The 21,288-nt window shown below is 40.2% G+C and overlaps 2 protein-coding genes across 2 annotated transcripts; both read left to right on the top strand.

The window, feature by feature from the left end:
* The first annotated feature begins 6,537 nt into the window (after positions 1-6,537).
* Positions 6,538-17,348, top strand: spon2 (spondin 2). The gene is made up of 6 exons (XM_005811870.2): positions 6,538-6,607; positions 9,083-9,348; positions 10,101-10,324; positions 12,611-12,802; positions 13,771-13,957; positions 16,652-17,348. Exons 2-6 carry the CDS (start codon positions 9,114-9,116, stop codon positions 16,828-16,830), a joined length of 1,017 nt encoding a protein of 338 aa, XP_005811927.1. The 5' UTR covers positions 6,538-6,607; positions 9,083-9,113; the 3' UTR covers positions 16,831-17,348.
* Positions 17,349-17,913: 565 nt separating this feature from the next.
* On the top strand, positions 17,914-20,871 carry LOC102217050 (transmembrane emp24 domain-containing protein 11-like). The gene is made up of 5 exons (XM_005811869.2): positions 17,914-18,111; positions 19,145-19,236; positions 20,152-20,277; positions 20,366-20,512; positions 20,594-20,871. Exons 1-5 carry the CDS (start codon positions 17,982-17,984, stop codon positions 20,741-20,743), a joined length of 645 nt encoding a protein of 214 aa, XP_005811926.1. The 5' UTR covers positions 17,914-17,981; the 3' UTR covers positions 20,744-20,871.
* Positions 20,872-21,288: the final 417 nt, after the last annotated feature.

The following is a 21,288-nucleotide window of genomic DNA, read 5'->3' as shown; positions in this document are numbered from 1 at the left end:
GAATTATTCTCATTTAAAAGTTGCTGCTATAAATTTTAGTGACTTTTAGCGTGAACAAGCGTATTCATGTGTGACTTTAACTGCATTTCTTATGTAATGGAAAAGGAAATAGTAAAATACGTTTTATCGACATTACTTCTATCTGTAATGGAAACAGATTTCTAGTTTCTAGGCTCTTTAACTTTTAAAGCAACTCCCTGGAAACCCGAGATGAGCAGAAACAGCTGGCTTAAATCAGGACCGAACACATTACTGTCTATTTATTCTTTTTAAATTAGATTATTTCTGGTTTGTTGTGATGCTGAAGTATTGTTTTAATGTATTTGTGTTTTTAATGTCTTTCTCTGCTCTTTTATCTTCTTTAAAAGCACTTTAAATGACTTTATTATGCTATAAAGATAAATCAGCCTTGCCTAATGATGAAAAAAGAATAATATTGTCAAAAATGTACTTCTGGGACAGGAGGGCAGTGTTCTCTGTCTCAAACTCCTACTTTTGTTTTAAGTCTTCTCTAAACAACCTTGACAACCGTTTGCAGAGATGCATGAGCTCTACATTAAGTCTGAGGCATATTAAAGGCAAACGGACCTCAAACCTCCGAACCGCAGCGCGTTGCCACATCCTCCACTCCCCCAGCGCCACGGCAGACGCATGACACACTCTGCAGTTTATCTTTAACTTCACATTCCTCAGGTATTTAAATCGCTTTAAATAGGACCAAAACGTACATTTTACTAATAAAACTGAATACAACACATTAAAGATGAAAACAACCACAAATTAAATCTGGGGTTTTTCCACATTACACTTGAGTTTTGCTCCTTTATGTGTCCGACCACCAGCTTCAGTGCATCTTATGGGATTTTTTGGTGACAAACCAACACAAAGCAAAAAACACGCAAAAAGTTGCCAGCCGACGATGACTAGCTTTGGTTTTAGCTGCTAAGTTGTCAATATAAATCTGAAATGTATTTAAAAGATAAAGGGATGCAGAGCACTATGACAACTAGATAACAAGGTCATGAAAAAGTTTTCACTTAAAAAAATAATGACAGAGAGGAAAGTAACTCAGCTATGCTAGCTTGACTCTGAGAACCTTAACATATAGATGTGATGAGGAATTTGGTGTGTTTTGGTTCAGACAGTTAAAATAAAAACAAAAAGGCGACCCAAACCCCGGTTAGCTAATAGCAGGGGTAGCTAATCTATCACAGCGATCACTTATTGGTAATCCCAAAATCAACATCAAGCCTGAAAACACGGAACTGGAACGGACTGGGTGTTCTGCTCTGTGTGGGAAACGTTTGTATGCTTTTTGGTGTTGAATCCAGACACACTAGTGGGGTTGTTGTCAGTCAGTCACTATGGTAACGGGGCCTGTATGTAGCGTAGCGGACACCAAGAGAAACTCATGAGTGGTTTTGAGTCATTCTTCAGTGATTTTTCTACGTTTTCTTTGCCTTTGCTGCACTGAATTAAGGATTTCTGCATCTCCAGGTCTCGTTTTGTTAGCGGTCCCACTGCAGAAGCCCGGCTATGTACTGGAAGTAAAATAATTGTCTTTTTGCCTCCAAACATTTTGTTCTGGCGTGAAATTCCCAGATGTAAACAACATGCAACCTATCTCTACCTGTGTTGTCCTTTCTTCCTTGCAGATTAGCTCCAGCTCAGTCAGATTGGACACTAATGTTCAGCTCCTGCATCACACTCTGAGTTGGATTTAGGCCTCAACTTTGACTAGGACATTCTAACACAAAGACCATGGTTTTACATTGTTTGCACTGACATTTTGACAACTTATCTTCTGAGTCTTTCAGGTTGGAAGGCCTCTCTGCCATCACCCTAATCTTTAGCACTGAGCTGTAATAAATTAATATCACATGTTGGTGCAATTAAACCCAAATTTTCCACAAGTGTGAATAATTCTGGGCAGCACGGAGACAGTTGTAGGCCAAATTTTGCAGAACAATTTTAAGTGAAAAAGTCACACTTTGCAGAGAAAATGGCACTTTTAAAACTCATGTATATAGTTTATCTGCAAAAAAAAACTTGATTTGGGTTCTTATTACTCTAAGTGGGTTTCTCACATATGGCACAGATGCTGCTGTGTCTTTAGAAATAAAAATATACTCTAATGAAGGAAGAGGCTGATTAAAGAACAGATTTAACCAAAAGTTACTGGAGGATGGAAATGTTCACTTGTAAGGAGCAGCGAAAAAGTAAATTTCATGTAAGTTATAACAGAACAGCACAGCAAACTGAACACTGAGTGATGTGTTTGGGGTATTAACTACTTACATTTATTCAATTACATCGACTTCAGTGACGTTTTTGAAAAAATGTATTTTTATTAAGCTGTACTTTTTACTTTCACTGGAGTGATTTTATTTTGAAGTATTTCTTCTCTTACTTGAGTAAAATTTCACCAGACACAGACACACACCTGTTAAAGTTTCATAAGTTTTTTATTTAAAGAAACTGATTTGGAAAAAGTTTCTTTTGCCTGATTTTCTTATTTTTGTTGCTTATATGAATTATTGTCATTAAAATACCAACTTTTCCACTTAACTTAATATTTTGGTCCGCCTGATTATGTAATTATTTAAAATTTAATGATTGATAATTTGATCAGTTAGTACTTGAGTAGACTTTAATAAAAATATGTCGTAGTACTGCTACTCTTAGTTTAAGTATAATTTCTGGGTTCTCTGTCCAGCTGTGGTTGTTTCAAAGGTGAGAAACTGTCAGATGGAAGATTTAGATTCATCATAAATCTGATCTAAAATGCAGGAAATGACTCTTATCTAAGCAAAGTTACTCCTAGTCATAATTAATAGGGTCTTATTTTTTCCAGTACGGAATAAAAACTGGATTTCATCTGTTTCCTGAAGAATGAATTAAAAGGTCGCGACAGTAAAAGAGTGACGGTTGCAGGATAAGTCTGAAGTGAGCAAGTAAACCAGGTGTTCAGGAACACAGATTTATTCCCCTCGATAAAACTGAACACAGTGCACCTCTGTTCTGCAAAGGCGGCGGTGATGAGTTAATTTCCCTCCTTCTGGCTGGAATACGCAGAGCGAAGCAATTAATGTTGGGAACGAAGGGCAGCCGAGTGAAGACAGGCTGACTGGAGGCGTTTGGGTTTGTTTGTGTGGGGAGCGTGGCCATGTGGCGGCCATTAGCTGATTCAGCCTGATGACATATTGGTGTTTACATGAGGGGAGGGCGGCTCGTCACCTCCAGCAGCCCAAACAGAAACAGACATTTACAGAAACATGTCGGCTCCAGGCTGATGCTAACTCAGGATAAACTTGTAGCTAAGTTAGGATGAACTAAATTATTTCATGTTGCCAAATGTCAGAAGTTTTCATACACCAAGATGACTGTGCATCTTTAATCAATTTGGGAAATTCCAGATGATGATGCCATAATAAGTTAATGTACAACTATCAATATTTATTTAAAGCTAGACTAAAAACTCACCTGCTGAGTGTTGATTTGAATCATGATGAATGAAACATTTAACGACATATTTGATGTGTAACGATGACAAAATGTAATGTTTGCTGGTTTTCTGAGTTGATATCTTTTATGACGTAAAGCACTTTGAACTGTGTTCCTGAAATGTGCTACATAAATAAACTTGGCTGATTGATATTTTACAGGATTGGAAAAACTTACCACAATATAAGCGTTTCCTATCAATCAATATCTATAATTATTGATTAGTTTTGTTTTAAATATTTGAAATCCAGCAAACTGGAGGCCAGATCCTTTTCTGTTTTATCCGCAGCTTTCATTCAACGAGAAACCTTAAACCGCTGCTGCGCAATTTACTCAACAGGTTGTTGCTAGGTAACTATAGAATGAGTGAGTTGCTAGGTAACCACAGAATGAGTGATGAGTCGATGCTTCCAACCTTGCCTAGCTAGCCATGACAGACAGAGCAGCTAAACTCTTTGCTTTCAGTGAGTATTATACATATTGAATATTCAATCAGATGTATTATCTATTGATATTGATCACATGTCTATCATGATATTGATTTATTGGCATTATTTTCCCTTTGCTGTGGTGTAATGCAGCCACTGTAATATAAGGAGAAATTTGCTTAGTCCTCCCTTGCATCTCGACAGAACCAACAGAAACCAAACTACAGATTCTTATTGAGGGACAATACATATTTTATGTATCAACGTATTTCCAGACTTTAAGGTAAAATCTGTACATTTGGCAGTTATTATCTCTCATTGTGTGACTGGTTTGTGTGGCCTAGTCAAAGGAAACCCTGACTGTTGGTAACAGCTGTGTGTTGAGGAGAAGCTCCTAGCTCTGCTTCACCAACTGTAAACTTCTTCTATATTGTCTGAAACAATCCTGATCAAGTTTCAGGAGAAAAGCCACGTTAGCCCAAAGCGTATGGCACAGCCAGAGACTTTGGTATTTTCCATTCCCCTCGGCTGCCTTGTAATGTCTGACAACAGAAGGACACCGCAACGTTCTAAAATCGCTTAGAGTCACTTAATTCAATCCAGTTGTGAAGCAGATTTGAAGGAAACTGCTGAAATGTTCTTCATATGATGCTATGCGGCTAAGTTTGTTTTTCTGACACGAATTAGAGCGTATAAAGTGGGCAGTGAAGTTATCCAAAACTGGTCGTATTCCCTAACCTTGTAGTAAACAGTAGGATCAACAAAACTGATGAGAAACGAAACATACTTCCTTCCTCTGTGCTCAAAACGAGTGACTGGACACCAGACCCAGATTATATGAACAAACTACAGCTAAAGCATCCTTCACTCTAAGAACAAACTACCAATAGCTCAATTTCACTGATCGCAAATCACATCAAACTACAAAATTTAGAGCAGCGCACTGCGGCCATTTTAGTTGTGGACGAACAGGAGCAGTAAGCTTGTGTTGGGGAAACATCTGTACATCTGAACAGCTGGTTTAGATTATTGATATGTACCATTGAATGACCACCAACAGTTGATTGCCAACCACAAATACACTCCAGATGAAGAAGTGTTTTATGACACCCAGCTGGTATAGTGACAATGTTTATCACCTTGGCATGACAGGAGAGCTAATCAATTTACTGGCTTTTACAAATTGATATTTAACTTGAAAAATTATCTGCAAAGCATTGATGAATCAATATTTTTACAGGAATTTGGCTACGTAGGCCCAGATAACTTAGTGCTAGCAAAGGCTAGCTACCACATCATCAGTAAAAAAAAAAAACAACCTTCAACCAAGGCTGCCGCTCAGCCATCGTTCAAGTTGCTCCACAGTGAGCGCAGAATATTGAAATGAATGGGACGTTACACGCCCTTCAGGTGTTTGTGCTTTTTTTGTCTGAACATCCAGGCAACAATGACATCATTTGAAATCAGTGTAATTGTTGGTACCTCCATGGTCTAAAACATTTTTACATTTTTTCTTTGCTTTTTTAGGTGAACAAGAGTTTCTAGGAATGTGAATAGAAAGAAGTACTTTATTCATCCCAGCAGGGAAATTACTTCGCAGTTACAGCATAGAGACAAGACACAATAACAACTACCACTGAGTAGTAGTTGTAGATAAAATAAAAAATAAAATATAAAATGCTATAAATTGTAAAAATATAAAATGCTGTTAATATAAAAAGCAACTTAAGAGCAGTCCTTGCAAGATTAAAAAAATGCAGATATGTATATGTAAATATATGTACAGCAGTGTGCCACAGTGCAGTTGTGCAAAATCGGACTGATTAGTGCAGAACAATGATTTATCTTTTATTGTACAGTGAGATGGCATGTGGCAGGAAGGATTTCCTGTATCTGTCCCTACCACAGCGGAGCTGGAGCAGCCTATGACATCCCATTTAACTGGGTGTAAATACGGCGTGCACTGGCAACTGGACGGCCACCAGTTTGTCACCATTGACAGTAAGGATAATGGTAATAGAAACAGAAACATCTCCAAAGCTCACTGCTGGAGAATGGCAGCAAAGAGTTGCATCTACAGGTCAACGAGTCTCCAAAACCACCACAAGGCGACAATCAAAGAGGCTGTTCAAAGGCCTTCAGAAATAGTTACTTTATGGGTCATTTGTTCTGAGGAAGGTTTCTGACATTGGCAATCAGGTACCAACAGAAACCTTAAAAGACTTTATGTTCAAATATCTCCAGAACAGAAAACACCAAAAAGCCTCTGCTGAAGTCCCATCTAAAGCTGACCATGAGAGACTTTCAGCCTCATCGATCTTATCTTGTGGTTCAGAGATCGACAAAGTCAAACTGTGAAATGACTCAAAAAGCCTCAAAGCAAACTGGCTTAAATTCCCCAATCTGCTGGGAACATTATCCATTAAAATGTCCAATTATACGGAGCAGCAGAGAGCAAGAGACAGAGCCAAAGTCAGGGAGCATGAAGGGGGCAGGGACGTCACTGAGGAACACAGGGTAGAGGAGGGAGGGAGCAGGAGGAGGCGAACCTCCTGGAAGACATAAATAGGCAAGAAAGGAGTTTGGATCCTTGCAGTCACTCATCCCGACAGCCAGGACCGCTGCTCCCCGCCCCTCCTCCAGCTCTCCTCTCCAATCATCCGCTGCTGGAACCAGTGAGTATCTCCTCACCTTCACCTGGTGCTAACACGGCCTAATCAAACTAAAGACTGGGTCTGTTACCGATGGGAGGCTGTTAGACCTGCATGCAAACATACCGGCATGCTTAAGGTGAACAGAGCGAGACAGAAAGGAAACGGAGATGGATGATTCTCTGTGGTGACCAAGTAAGAGAAGAGACAGAAAGCAACCAGATAATCAGAGGAAAATCATGGATGTTGCAGATTAAACTGCTTGTTGGATGAAAAGTCTTTGCAGTTTTATGAATCAAGGTGTAATTATGTATCTGTGTCTAGCTGAACGCATGAACTCTCAAACTGACAGGTGATTATAGCTGAGGACTACTTTCTGAAAAGTTCTCCACTGCCTTCACGGTTCAGGAGGAAGACTCAAATTTCTCTTCAAACCACCGTAAAGTCCCATAGCAGGGAACAGGAACCGTAGCTCTAGCTATCGCCTACCCGTCGTCTATCACGGTAGCTACTGCCTACCCGTCGTCTATCACGGTAGCTACTGCCTACCCGTCGTCTATCACGGTAGCTACTGCCTACCCGTCGTCTATCACGGTAGCTACTGCCTACCCGTCGTCTATCACGGTAGCTACTGCCTACCTGTCGTCTATCACGGTAGCTACTGCCTACCCGTCGTCTATCACGGTAGCTACTGCCTACCCGTCGTCTATCACGGTAGCTACTGCCTACCCGTCGTCTATCACGGTAGCTGTCGCCTACCCGTCGTCTATCACGGTAGCTGTCGCCTACCCGTCGTCTATCACGGTAGCTACTGCCTACCCGTCGTCTATCACGGTAGCTACTGCCTACCTGTCATCTATCACGGTAGCTGTCGCCTACCTGTCGTCTATCATGGTAGCTACTGCCTACCTGTCGTCTATCACGGTAGCTACTGCCTACCCGTCGTCTATCACGGTAGCTACTGCCTACCCGTCGTCTATCACGGTAGCTACTGCCTACCTGTCGTCTATCACGGTAGCTACTGCCTACCTGTTGTCTATCACGGTAGCTGTCGCCTACCCGTCGTCTATCACGGTAGCTACTGCCTACACGTCGTCTATCACGGTAGCTGTCGCCTACCCGTCGTCTATCACGGTAGCTACTGCCTACCTGTCGTCTTTCACGGTAGCTACTGCCTACCTGTCGTCTATCACGGTAGCTACTGCCTACCCGTCGTCTATCACAGTAGCTGTCGCCTACCCGTTGTCTATCACGGTAGCTATCGCCTACCCGTTGTCTATCACAGTAGCTGTCGCCTACCCGTTGTCTATCACGGTAGCTATCGCCTACCCGTGAGAAGCCACGGCAGTAAAAAGTTAAAGTCGCTAATGGGGCAGTTGGGACATGTGAGTAAATCTGTTCATGTCCACGTTCGGGTCCCCAGCGATGTCAGGCAAGTTGCTTTGATCATGTTCCAAGTTGCTAAGTGTTGTAAAACAAGCAGGAGAAAGGAGTCAGAAATGCAGAGTAGGTGTTAGAAAGATGAAACCAGAGGCTTCTCGGTGTTTTGTGTTTAACATGAGCTACGTTCACTCAGCAGGTCACGATTCCTTGCTGAAATCCTATTTTTTGCGTGATTGCTCATGCTACTAATTAAAAGCAACTGCAAACAGACTTCTGTGTGAACGGTTTACGACCCCAACACGAAGAACGTAGACGCCACCCACAGCAGTAAAGATGGCTGCCGCCGCGGTCACTGGATGGTCAGCAGACGAAGGAAGCTGATAAATCCCAGCTAACAGCAACGAGTTTTGACTGCAGACACTTTGACAACTATCAGATACGATTGGATTGGTTTTGGTGAAAAATCGGAATTGGATCGTTCAGACTGACGTGAAACAGGCGAGTACGTGTACAAAATGGATTATTCTTTGTTCGTGATGTTTGGTACTTACATCACTTACTGGAAACATTTCGTTCCCACTTTGACGGTTATTTACAGTCACTTTCTAGAAACTATTCAGTCTACTGTAAGGAAAGAGATTTATGTGACTCCAGTGAAGAATATCCACCAGCAGGCGGTCTCTGAGTTATTCAGGTTTAAGAGTCAGAATTGGAACAAAAACAAGATAGTGTATACAGGATTAAATTAAACACGAAATCTGAATGTTTGTATGATTATTTGCTGTCATAATTCATGGAATACTTAACTATAGAAAGAACAACAAGCTGATGTGACAGTTTGAGTAAAATAAAGCAGTAAAAGGTAGAAATGTAGAGGTGTGTGTACAGATCTTCACCTGTCTATGTTGAGTAGGAAAGCTTTGATTGGTTTAGTAAGAACTGAAAGGCACTGGTCTATTTCACTTCACAGAACGCATAAAAACACAAACTCAACATCAAAAACAAAATCCCTTCTCTTTAGGTGCCACTGAATTTGTGAAACAGCAGCAATAAGAGCCAATGCGTCTGAGTTAGAGTGAAAGGCGTTTTCTCCACTAAGTGTTTTGTATTTTTCAGACCATCACTCCATCTCCAACCCGAACCCATCATGGAAGCCAGCAGGAAGACTCCCTCCTTCTCTGACGCTCTACGTCACCTGCTTGTCCTGATGCTAGCTCTCCTCCCCGCCGTTGGGTCGATGCCGGTCCCAACGGACGTCCCCATGTGCACGGCGTCAGAAACAGCCCACTACAGCCTCACCTTCACAGGGAAATGGACCCAGGCAGCTTTTCCTAAGCAGTATCCTGTCTACCGCCCGCCTGCACAGTGGTCCAACCTGATCGGTAAAAACATACTCCACACTCTGATGATTACTGGCATCAAATATGAAAACTGAAAAGTCCAGAAGAAAATAATTTGAGTTCAGGTATCTGCAGGTCTCAGGAAATCAAATTTAAGACGCTTTATTGTCACAGAAATCATCTAGCCTCATATGGTTTGGCAACAGAAGTGAGACAGTCGCAAAGACAACCGTCATCCAGCCAGCTGTCAAGAAATTTGAAGAAAAGCTAATTAACTAGCAAAGGTAAATTAGCAGCTAGTTAGTGGTAGCTTATTGCTACTCACACGTTAGCCTTAGCCAAACAAAAGTCCCGTGATTAACGTATTTAAGGCCAAATTACATTTTTTAAAACTAATGAAAGACATTTTAAGGCCTGAAGCAGCATTCAGCTTCTATGCACCACAAATCTGGAACAAACTTTCAAAAAACTGTAAAACAGCTGAAACACTGACTTCCTTTAAATCTCGATTAAACACCTACTTGTTTAGAGTCGCATCTGAAACATGATCAATTACAAATTTTACGACTTAATGTAATGTTTTGATTGTTGATTCTATGTTGCATGACTTTGTGTTTATGATGTAAAGCACTTTGAAATGTGCTATACAAATAAAATTTTATTGATTTTTAGGCATTAATTTATTATTAAAACAGCAGAAACAGTTTATTCATTGACCTTTATGGATGTACATAAAGTCTAAACTTGTTGCACCAATTATACAAATCCTCAGTTTCCTCCTCTCTGCGCTCCAGGGGTGACCCACAGCTCCGACTACCACATGTGGCAAAGTAATGAGTTTGCCAGCAACGGAGTGAGGGAGTTTGCAGAAAAAGGCGAGGCCTGGACGATCATGAAGGAAGTGGAGACGGCCGGCGAGCGGATCCAGAGCGTTTATGGGATCCTCTCCGCTCCTGCTGTCGTGGGAGGCTCGGGCCAGATGGACGCCGAGTTTGAGGTGTTTGCCAGGCACTCCTATGTAAGTCTCCCCACAACCGTCGGCTTTCAGGCTGGTCACCGAGTGCGTGAGAACCCTTCACCCGACGGGTCAGCAAACACAGCAAGCTGGTGTCAGGATGACTTTAGCAGTGCCCAAGAATTTCACAGCAAACATTTACCGAGGAAATACTCAATGTAACATCCTGATTTCTGCTTTGTTCAACAGAAACAAAAAAAATCTTTTTTGCATATTTCTTCCTAATTTTAAAAATGAACATAATTATAGACTAATGGTGGGACTTTATTAACCCTCCTGTTATGTTCGTTTCTAGGGTACAGCAAAAATGTTCGTGGGTCAATTTGACCCAGGGAGTGTTTAATCATGCAATAGTGTCAGAAACCAAAAAATTCCTCCAAAACATTTTTGTATCTGATTATTAACTCCAATACTAACCATTTCAATCAATATTTGTGCAATGATGTTTTATTATTTCTCAGAAATTAAGGATCAATGACGACAACCTGCTCATTTACTCATTTGGACATAAAAAATGGAATTTAGATTTTTAATGTCCACTGAAAAAAAACCTAGACACAAAAAAACAATAATTTCCTTGAAGTTGACCTTTGGTAAATTATTTTATATTATACTTTTTTTTTTTTTACCAAAGGGTGATCTTTATAATTGAACTTGAGACACACATACTGTTCTGGGTCAAATTGACCCGCTGATTAAAATCAAGATAAATGAGTGATGCAGAGAGTTTTTATGTTTTCCTCCACTTCTGCTGAGTGTCACTCAGAGTGGGTGGAGTTTGTCCACAGGAACAGAAAAGATTCCCGTCAAAAGTTGTGTGAACACCTGCTTTCTCGCAGTTTCCTAGTGAAGTAAAGAGAGTAGTGAGAAAGTGGGCTTGTGTGTGTGTGGTTGCGTGTGTTTGTGTGTGAGTGTGTGTGTGGTGAAATATGGTTCATAACTGCAAGGAAACATATAGAATTGGACATTTTAAAATCTTTTTTTGCACTTTAACCTGACTGCCGGGTCAAATTGACCCGAACAGTATCGATGTAAAAAGTAGACCTAGGGTTTGGTACAAATGTGTAAAATGAATAAATTTTCAACTTATGTCTAGAGTGCACCTATTAAGACAAATAGAAAACGTTTCATGCAAAAAAAAAAATGCTTCTATTTTTTTTTTTTTATTTGTAAATTTTAAAACGGGTCAATTTGACCCGGAACATAACAGGAGGGTTAAAACCCTGAATAGAAAAGAATTAGCAGAAGCTAATGCTAAACCACTAGAAACACAAATTACCACAAGCTAAAGCTAAACCGCAGAACATAAACAACATTGCGTAAGCTAGCGCTAAGCATAAAGCAGGGGAGTCAAACTCCAGGCCTCCAGCCGCTGTCCTGCAGGTTTTATTTGTGCCACAGGTACAAAACACTGGAAAGAAACGACTTCATCACCTCCTCCTTGTGTAGCTCAGGTCTCAGAGCCTTAATGACCTAATTATTCTGTTCAGGTGCTGCCGCAGAGGCTCATCTAAAAGCTGCAGGGCAGCGTCCCTCCAGGTGTGGAGTTTGACACTCCCAGTCTGCATCATCAATTATCAATTTCCTGCAAGGCAACATGGCTGCCACTGAGCACACCATCAATTAATCTGCATTACGTTATACTAAAAAGTGGTTTATACTTATGTTTAGTCTTCTTTATTCCAATAAACCTAAATGAAATCTAGAGCAGTCTCCTAATTCAGAACCAAAGTCCAGTTGAGTGTCATTTAGGCCGTTTACACCACAACCATTTCTAGTGAAAATGAAAGTTTCACAGGGCCTTGAAACGGGGCCTTCATCTGCAGCTGTTCTGGTTCTGGACAACCAGGCAGAGATGCTATGGGATGGGTCAGAATGGCCTAGTCAAAGTCCAGACTAGTCCAGCTGCCTAGATTTGAATTATAAGAATAATTCAAAATACAATTTTAAATAGTTAAGCAGGTTAAATTAGATTTTGGATCATTTTGAATCGATTCGAACTGGGAGGACTGGGATCCCTCTAAAGAACTGCAGACTGGAGTCTTCCGGTTATAAATGTCTTCCCAGCGCCGTTCTTGTCCAGCTGTTTGCACGCCGCTGCCGCTGCAGAATGAGACTTTAACATGCGGCCGGATCCAAAACTGGAGGTTACTGGACCACCGGTTCCATTCTGTGGCTCCTTTCTCAGAAAATCCAAACTGAAACGGTTGAAACCAGAGCTGAGCCCAGCTGTGATGTCGGTCGTTGTTTTGTTGCTCCACTTTGCGCCCTCACCTCTTTCTGTGGCAGCTGTCGTTCATGGTGCGGCTGGTTCCGAGCCCGGACTGGTTCGTGGGCGTGGACGGCGTGGATCTGTGTGACGGCGACCGCTGGAAGGACAAAGTGACGCTGGAGCTGTTTCCGTACGACGCGGGAACGGACAGCGGATTCACCTTCTCCTCCCCAAACTTTGAGACGATCCCGCAGGACAGAATCACGCAGGTGAGCCGAGAGCAGCGGCGCATCCATCAGACGCCGTCTCACTTAACTTCTGCGGCTTCTTATTCTGCTTTGGTGAAAACTACAGACTAAAATATCAGGACAGGGCAGGGGTGTCCAAAGAGCGGCCCAGGGCCATTTGTGGCCCTTGAACTGACTTTGTGCGGTCCCCAACTGCAATTCAAAACTGATACAAATTTGGAGACTTTTAATTTGTAATGAAGGTAAAAATAGTTACCACATAATTTCTTGACACAGGAAAACATAAAGTACAACACAAAGTATTTGTGTTTTTATAACCAAGTTTTAAGAAAAACTAAAACCAAGTTTAATCAGAGTCTTTTACTGAAAAGCCAACTTTGCTGCAACAAAATCAGCTTTTATTCTTTCTTAAACTTAAATAAATATTGAAACAAAGAGACCCAAACCCTGTTTTTATTACTGAAAACAAATTTATTCAATCAAGCCCAAAAGAAACTGAAAACTAGATGCTTTACAGCAAACATGAAAAATCTGCTGCAGCATCTCAGGGCCAATGGAGGGAAGGAAAAGGAGTAAACTTCTGCCAAAAAACTCAGAAAGTTTCTAAAAAAAATACACACTTTAAATTAATAATAGAAATTTTTCTACAAAATTTCTATTATTCTGAAGTTTTGAATTCAGAACAATTTCTGAATTATTCTGAATAATTTGGAAAATTCTGAAAAATGTCAATGCTGAAAATTTTATTTTGAAAAGTTTTCTATAACATTTCTGAGATTAATCACGAAATTTCTGAGTTTTCGGTGGAAATTTACTCCTTTTCTTCTTGAAAGAATCTCTTTCAAGTTTTGGTTCTACTCTAAATATCTGGATAATTTATTTGCTTGATTTTAAGTTGGTCGTTTTGGCCTGTGATTACTTTTGAGTTTACATTTTTGGCCCAACTGACGAAAACACCTCTGGGATTCATCCTGTGTCATTTTGCCCAGATCACCTCGTCCTTCCCGAGCCACCCGGCCAACTCCTTCTTCTATCCCCGCCTGAAGCATTTACCGCCGATCGCCAAGGTCACGCTGACAAAAATCAAGAAAACGAATCAAATCATCAGCCTGCCGCTGGAGCCCACGCAGTCCAACCTGCTGCCAACGGGGAACGAGATCGAAGACAAGCTGATCAGTAAGACCGAATATTCCTCTGATGCTTTAAACACATTTATGGAGATTTATTAGGTAAAATGTAGTGGAAGCCATTTCTGCATATGGTAAAAATATAAACCAATTATTTATATTATAAATATATTATTTATATATCCACTATGTTGCTAAACAAGAATCTTAGCTAATGCTAAACCACTAAATTCAAAAATTAGCAGATGCTAAAACTAAACTGCTAAATATGAAAGAAATAGGGGAAGCTAATGCTAAACAACATAGTACATCAAAAATGACCAAAAGCTAAAGCTAAACCACTAAACACATAAAAAAGCATAAGCTAACGCTAACATTAACTCTAACCATTAATGCTAACATTAACATTAACCATTAACTCTAACCATTAATGCTAACCATTAATGCTAACCTTAACGCTAACCATTAATGCTAACATTAATGGTAGCCATTAATGCTAATTGTCTCTGGTTTTATCTCTTATCTCTGACTGGTCTGAGACTTGCAAAGATTTTGCTACATATTATTACTGTAAAGTTGCAGAAATGGGATAACCAAAGTTAAAAGAAGGTGATGTGACCAAAAGTTAATCAAAGTCATGAAAATTTGTAACATTTTATGGAAATAATTGGTTTAAAAAGGCTTTAAAGGGCGGCCATCTTGACAAATGTCCGTCATCCTAAATTTCAAGTGCCAAATATGAAAAACATGCAACCTGAGGGATTAGTATAGAAATATTTTAAACCCAAATAAACAAAAATGTAAAAACCCAAACCCAGCCTCGGCTCCTGGCCGTTCTGACTCATGCAAGCATTTGGAAAACATTTCAGGCTCTGAAACCCAATCACATGCCAGCAGAAACCTGAGAATCCAGCAGAGAGGGGGGCATTGCGGCCACATCTGCTCTCCGGTGGATAAAAACGACGGCTGGACTAATTATTTACAGCAGAGATGACGGTGCACAGGTTGAACCGGACCAGTCGCCATCTGCTCTGCTGACACATGGCGGCCATTAAGAGTCAATTATAGAGGAACAAGTTGGTAAAAAGAGTAAAAACATCTGAAACCAAACTCAGAACCTCCAAATGGACCTGAACCGGTTTTATAGTTCACTGTGACACAGAAGGTTTGAGTCAGCATCACTAAATACAAGCCGGTTCCCATGACAACACAACAACAAACAACACAGCGTCCAAGAAGTCGTTGGGGTTTCCTGCCCCGATTCCCAGGGCTCCATCCGTCTGTTTATCCTTCACTGCCACTCGTCCGTAGCATCTCTGCTAACGTCATTCCTAAAACATGACCTTTGACCTGCACCGGCTTTATCAGAGACATAAAGCCCGTCGGTTTGCATCTCTGCAGTATTTTATCAGCTCATCCTGCTGCTTTGCATGAAGGAAATGTTAAACTCAGCAGCTTCCGCCCGCCTCCAGGCCTTCTGCTTTTCCACTCTAACCCACGACTGCGATATGAATCAGCGGGAAACCTGGTCGCATCAGGCAGCAGAGCGGAGCACAAAACCAAAAGCAGGCTCTATGTGAGGCCTTTCCTCCAGTTTACAGGCAGAAGAAATGACGAAAACAGACGTTTTTCCATCACTTTCATCAACGAATGAAGGTGAAATCAAGCAGCTCGATCACTGCCAGTCATAAGAGGCCGGGGATTATCGCAGTAATATCATTTCAACGCACCATAAATTAAAACGGATTATTTCCATTTATCGTTTCTCTCTTCCTACCAAAAACGGGATGATCAAAGTTTTCAGTCTGGTGCTTTGGTCTCAACCAAACCTTGTTTTGAAGGATGATTTAGTTTATGATTCATTTTACTGGTTGTAGTTAACGACATTCACCCCACTGCTGCCAACTCAGCAACTTTCCAGCCAAAATTAGAAACATTTCAGATAAAGAAATCAGTTATCATCCAAAATCGGAGACGGTCAGGCTTTTTAAAGATTGGTAATCAGCCAGAAAACTGCAATCGGTGCATTGGCCTGTCGCAACAAGCAATAAATCAATTAATCACACGATCAATTAAAACAAACTCAATAATTTACGTAATTTAGCGTTTTTTTCTATCAACCAAAAACTGAATGATAAAGTTTCAGTCTGGTGTTTTGGTCACAACTAAATTATTTTTGAGGAATCATTTTGTTTACAGAGATTCGTAATTTATTTTATTTGTTATTGTTGTTTTGTTTATTTTGTATATTTAAAATCTTCCAGGTCTAGCGTTAAATGTTCATTATAATTTACATTTATTGATCTCTGATGTGTTCTTACTTTTATTTGAAAATTGTCTGAAAGTAACAATATTATCGTTTATCGTAATAATTTCTGGCCCAATTTATCGTCCAGTAACATTTGTTATCATATATATCTGTAACGTCTGAGTTTCCACTTTGCAGGACAATGAAGGCTGATATTATTCTTCTACTTTAAGTTAAAGTTTATTCATTTTTCTGAATGTGTTCTTAAATTATTATGCCGTTACTTCAAAATTGTGTTAAAACAACAATATTATCGTTTATCATCCGGCAGTTTGATTCTGCAACTACATTTTGTTGCTCCATTTGCTTTTTCTCACTCCAATATCAGCTGTAAGGTTGATGTTTTCTCAGACATTGTTCTTTTCTTTGAGTGAACGCGTTGTGGGGACGATGTTTGGGGTGTTTCATGTGTTTATTGCCCCTCTGCCTCTGCAGATACCCCTCTGGACTGCGAAGTGTCCCCCTGGTCGCCCTGGGGTTTGTGCAAAGGGAAGTGTGGCGACTCAGGTGTGCAGCACCGCACCCGCTACGTCATCATGCACCCGGCCAACAACGGAGCGGCCTGCCCCCTGCTGGACGAGGAGAGGAAGTGCTTCCCGGACAACTGCTTATGACTAGGCAAGGACAGGAGGGAGAGGAAGGAGAGGAGGAGGAGGAAGGAGAAGAAAACCAGGAAAGGAAGGACCGGGCGCAGACGCTCCAAGAACCACAAACGGTCCGCGGTTTAATCCCAGTCTGTTCGTGGATCAACCGGGTCGGATCCGTGTCAGGTTAAAGATCGGTTTCAGCTCCAAACGGGTGTAGTTCTGGCAAACAAGCCAGTAGACACCGCTTCAGTTTTCATGATCAAACCGGCCGACAGGAAGACAAAAATTTAAACCCTGTTAAATAAGATTTGACCCAAAATGAACCCAGACAGAGCTGCCATGTTTTACAGACATTCTGTGTTTCTGTTGTTTATATTTATTGACAGGATTTTAACCTGTTCTGTACAGCATAACGAATCTGAACGTTAGAAACTGTATTCCTCTACGTTACTGAGACAAATCTAAAACAGTTTTATATGACACAGTAAAAAATTGTAACAGATGCAGCTACTAAAGTTAATAAAGTGGGAAAGTAAAAAATGAAATGAGTTTTTATTGTTATTCATTCTGACTGTGATTGATTTGTTGCTGAACTATAAGCTAACTGCTTCCGTTTGGAAAAAATACAAGTAAATAATCAAATGGATATAAAGATGACATGAAACAGAAAAGTTCATGTAATTAGAGTCAAATTCAGTAAAATGACCTCAGTTATTATTTCTGACTCTGCAGTCTGAATAGAAAATAGAATATTGATCCCTAAGAGAAAACTACTAATTAATATGCAATTAAATATAATTTAAATATGATTAAATGTAAATAAATGGCTGAATAAATAAAATAAGAAGTGTGTACATGGAAACATGTTCATCTATAAATAAATCTATAAATGAGTCCAGAGAAAAACTAGATTGAAGTCTCAGAGTGGTGCATCATAAAATGTATGTGCTGCTAAATAATTTGTTTTAGCCCCAGGATCCATGATGAGCTTCAGACATTTGAATGTGTGCTGCAGCTTTTCTATTGGCTCTCAGATCAACCAATCACAGGCAGCGATAAAGACTGGTCACAGTGCGCAGCAGCTGCAGGTTTCTCAGGCTCAAACCGCCTCTGGGCTGTAAACTCACCACACTGACGACGTTCCTCAGTCTGAACGGTGAAACTCTGCAGAATTCAGGATGGATTTCCATCGGGTCATTCTCCTGCTCCTGGGCTGCCTGCCGCCGGCCACTGCCATGTACTTCGTTCTGGGAGAGAAGGAGCAAAAATGCATCATAGAGGAGATTCCTGAGGACACCTTGGTGACAGGTGAGGCACGCACACCAAATCCTCCAAACCGCTTTAATCTGAGATTAAAAAAAGATTTTCAGCTGTTTCTGCTCCAAAAATGAGCCTAACAATCATTTCCCACACTGACATCTATAGAGAAACAATATTTAGTTATTCAGAGTGAAATCACTCGCTTTTAATGAAATCATAAATCAGAGGAGAGGAACTAAATAAGGATTTATGTTTTACATAAAGTCAAGAAAACCACCCTGAACGTTTTAGAAAAACAAAGCATCTTCAGTCAGAGGCTTCTTCAAATTCACTGCAATACAGACTGCTACAGCAGATCTTTACTGCCAACAACCATCATCATCTACAATAATTCTGAAGAATTAATATAATTTACAACAAAGTCTGGGCCACAAAAATACTTTTAGAAACTAAAATGATCAAGAATGTGATTTTTTTCTCTCTTCTCAACAACAAACAGATTTAATTAATCAAATAAAAGTCATCAGATTTTCTGTAGGAACAGGATTTTACCTTAAATGGTTTTGTGTGTTTTCCTTGTTAAAAGTAAGGCATCCATTTTGTTTATTGTTTTCTCAGGATTACAAACAGAGTCCAGGTCCGTTTACGTTGGAAATTAGTTTTAAAACAGCGATTAAAAGCAGGTTTTGTTCACCAAGTTGTTCTTTAGAGTACAAGTCAGTGATCCAGTTACCATGACGACAGGAAGAAACCACATGATCACTTTGTGTTTAATATGGCATTTCTGGTCCCCCCCAAAAAATCAGTCCAGGGGGCGCGAATGGCCCCGGCCCCCACTTTCAACACCCTTAAAACAGTAAAATTAATCAAATAAATCCAATTTCTCTAAATTCTGTAAATAAAAATATACATTTTGGTTTTATTTCTGTTTTTTCACATCTGCAGCACAAATGTATCCTTCTATCCAGACATACAGTATTTAAAGTCTAAGCAGTGAATTTAAATATCTAAAACCCAGGCAGGTTTTTATTGGGGTTTCCGACCGGATGAAGCTGAGCTGCTGTGTGTCTCCCACCTGCAGGAAACTTCTTCCTGGAGCCGTGGGACGTCACGTCGTTCAGCCACTCGCCTCACCTTGGCGTCACGGTTACCGTCAGAGACCCAAACCAGGAAGTACGCAGGAAATCCTCACTGGTGTTGAAACACAAATAACAGCTGCTAGATCTGATTCTGAGCAACCAGAGAACATTTTCAGGGAAAACGTTCCAGTCACAAGGTGTTTCAAAGAAAAGCTACGCATAAATAAGTAATTTAAGTCAGATGTACAAAGTGTGGCTCGGGGGCCATTTGTGGCCCTTGGACTGATTCTGTGCGGCCCCCCAATTATAAATCAAAAATGTTACAAATTTGGCCCGTAGACGCAGATGGAAGCGTTTAATTTATAATCAGGGCAAAAATTGTTACCAACATATTTATTTGCACAGGAAAATGTAAAGAACAGCAGAAAGTATTCATGGTTTTATAGCAAAGTTTTAACCACGTTAATTCAGAGACTTTTACTGAGAAACCAACGTTGCTGCAACAAAATCAGCTTTTATCCTTCCTGAAACTTTGATAAATATAGTAAACGTTTGGAAACAAAGTGACACAAATCCTGTTTTTATCACTGAACATAAATGTAGTCAGTTGAGCCCAATAGAAACTGAAAACCAGATGTTTTTCTACTAATACAGCAAACATGCAGGATCTGCTACAGCGTATTAGGACCAGTGGAGAAAAAAACTTAGTAAATTTCTGGCAAAAAAAATCAGACATTTTTAAAATGATCTCAGAAATATCCTACAAAAAACCTTCAAAATTTTTAAATTTGAAATGTTGAAAATCTTTTTACAAAATTTATGAGATGAATCACAAAATGTCAGAGTTTTTGGTTTAAATTTAGTTAATCTCATTATTATTATTACTCCTTATTTGCTTGATTTCAGGCTGGGTGTTTTGGACTGTGATTACTTTTGAATCTACAATTTTGGCCCACATGGCAAAAAGTTTGGACACCCCTGATTTACGTTTATTTTCTTCCCCCTTCAGGTTCAGTTGTCCAAACGCTACGGAGTATTTGGTAAATTCACCTTCACAGCTCACGCCTCCGGCCAGCACCACCTGTGCTTCCAAACCAACTCCACCAGGTTCTCTGTGTTCGCTGGAGAAAGGCTGGTGAGACCTGCGGAGAAACACAGACAATAATCACAAACCGAACAGAAGAGCAATGCACTCTGGGGGTTTTCACCACTTTGTTCCACAGAAGCTGCATTTAGACGTTCAGATGGGAGAGCACTGGGTAGATCCCAACATGGACCGGACCAAAGACAACCTGCAGATTCTGGAGAGCAATCTGCAACACCTGACCAGCCAGATGACGTACATCACCAGGCAGCAGGAGTACAACCGGGTACATCTACCTCACATTCACCAGGAATGACAAGGAAACACCTAAACTGATCTGGATGTCTGGGTCTTTGTCTTGATTCAGGAAAAAGAGGAGATTTTCCGTCAGATCAGTGAGGAAACCAACAGCAAGGTGTTGTGGTGGGCGGTGATCCAAACCGGCATCCTGCTCTCTGTTGGTTTCTGGCAGATCAAACGACTCCAAGACTTTTTCATCGCCAAGAAACTGGTCTGATGTCGCCGTCTCCCCGATCTGTACGCCACAAACATCGTGTCAGGACTGGGAAACAATAATTAAACATGATATCTGACCTGATTCACAACTCTGCACGGATAATAAAAGAAAGCCTGAAAAATAAAGGAAGGTTTAACAAATTAAATGTTTCTCTCTTTTTTTTAAAATGCTTCATTTCACAGGACTTTTGAATATAAAATACACAGGTGTATAAACTTTTTGCCATTTGGGCCAAAACTGTAAACTCAAAAGTAACCGCAGGATAAAAAATCAACAGACAATTGAGTAAATGAAGTATCCTGATGTTTATCACAGATCCCAAAATTAAAGGGAGTTTTACAACAGTTTATTAGGGCCTTTGCAGATAGAAAAAAAGAGTAAATTTCTGATAAAAACTCTGAAATTTTGTGATTAATCTCAGAAATTTTCCAGAAAACTTTGACATTTTCAAAAGAAATATCTGGACATTTGAAATTCAGAAATTACCAAAAAGAATAGTAAACAGATTTCTGCTATTGATCTAAAATTTTTATTTTTTTCTGCAA

The sequence above is a fragment of the Xiphophorus maculatus genome, chromosome 23 (assembly GCF_002775205.1).
Source record: "Xiphophorus maculatus strain JP 163 A chromosome 23, X_maculatus-5.0-male, whole genome shotgun sequence".
Taxonomy (NCBI): domain Eukaryota; kingdom Metazoa; phylum Chordata; class Actinopteri; order Cyprinodontiformes; family Poeciliidae; genus Xiphophorus; species Xiphophorus maculatus.
The sequence above is the reverse complement of the archived record's forward strand: the minus strand, read 5'-3'. Positions and strand labels throughout refer to the sequence as shown.

Excerpts from the sequence above, each read along its gene's own strand:
- spon2 (XM_005811870.2), top strand. The coding sequence starts at position 9,114 with ATGGAAGCCAGCAGGAAGACTCCCTCCTTCTCTGACGCTCTACGTCAC. Across the intron at positions 10,325-12,610 it reads TGTTTGCCAGGCACTCCTAT|CTGTCGTTCATGGTGCGGCT; the intron begins GTAAGTCTCCCC and ends TTTCTGTGGCAG. Across the intron at positions 12,803-13,770 it reads CGCAGGACAGAATCACGCAG|ATCACCTCGTCCTTCCCGAG; the intron begins GTGAGCCGAGAG and ends CATTTTGCCCAG.
- LOC102217050 (XM_005811869.2), top strand. The coding sequence starts at position 17,982 with ATGGATTTCCATCGGGTCATTCTCCTGCTCCTGGGCTGCCTGCCGCCG. Across the intron at positions 18,112-19,144 it reads TGAGGACACCTTGGTGACAG|GAAACTTCTTCCTGGAGCCG; the intron begins GTGAGGCACGCA and ends TCCCACCTGCAG. Across the intron at positions 20,278-20,365 it reads TGTTCGCTGGAGAAAGGCTG|AAGCTGCATTTAGACGTTCA; the intron begins GTGAGACCTGCG and ends TTTGTTCCACAG.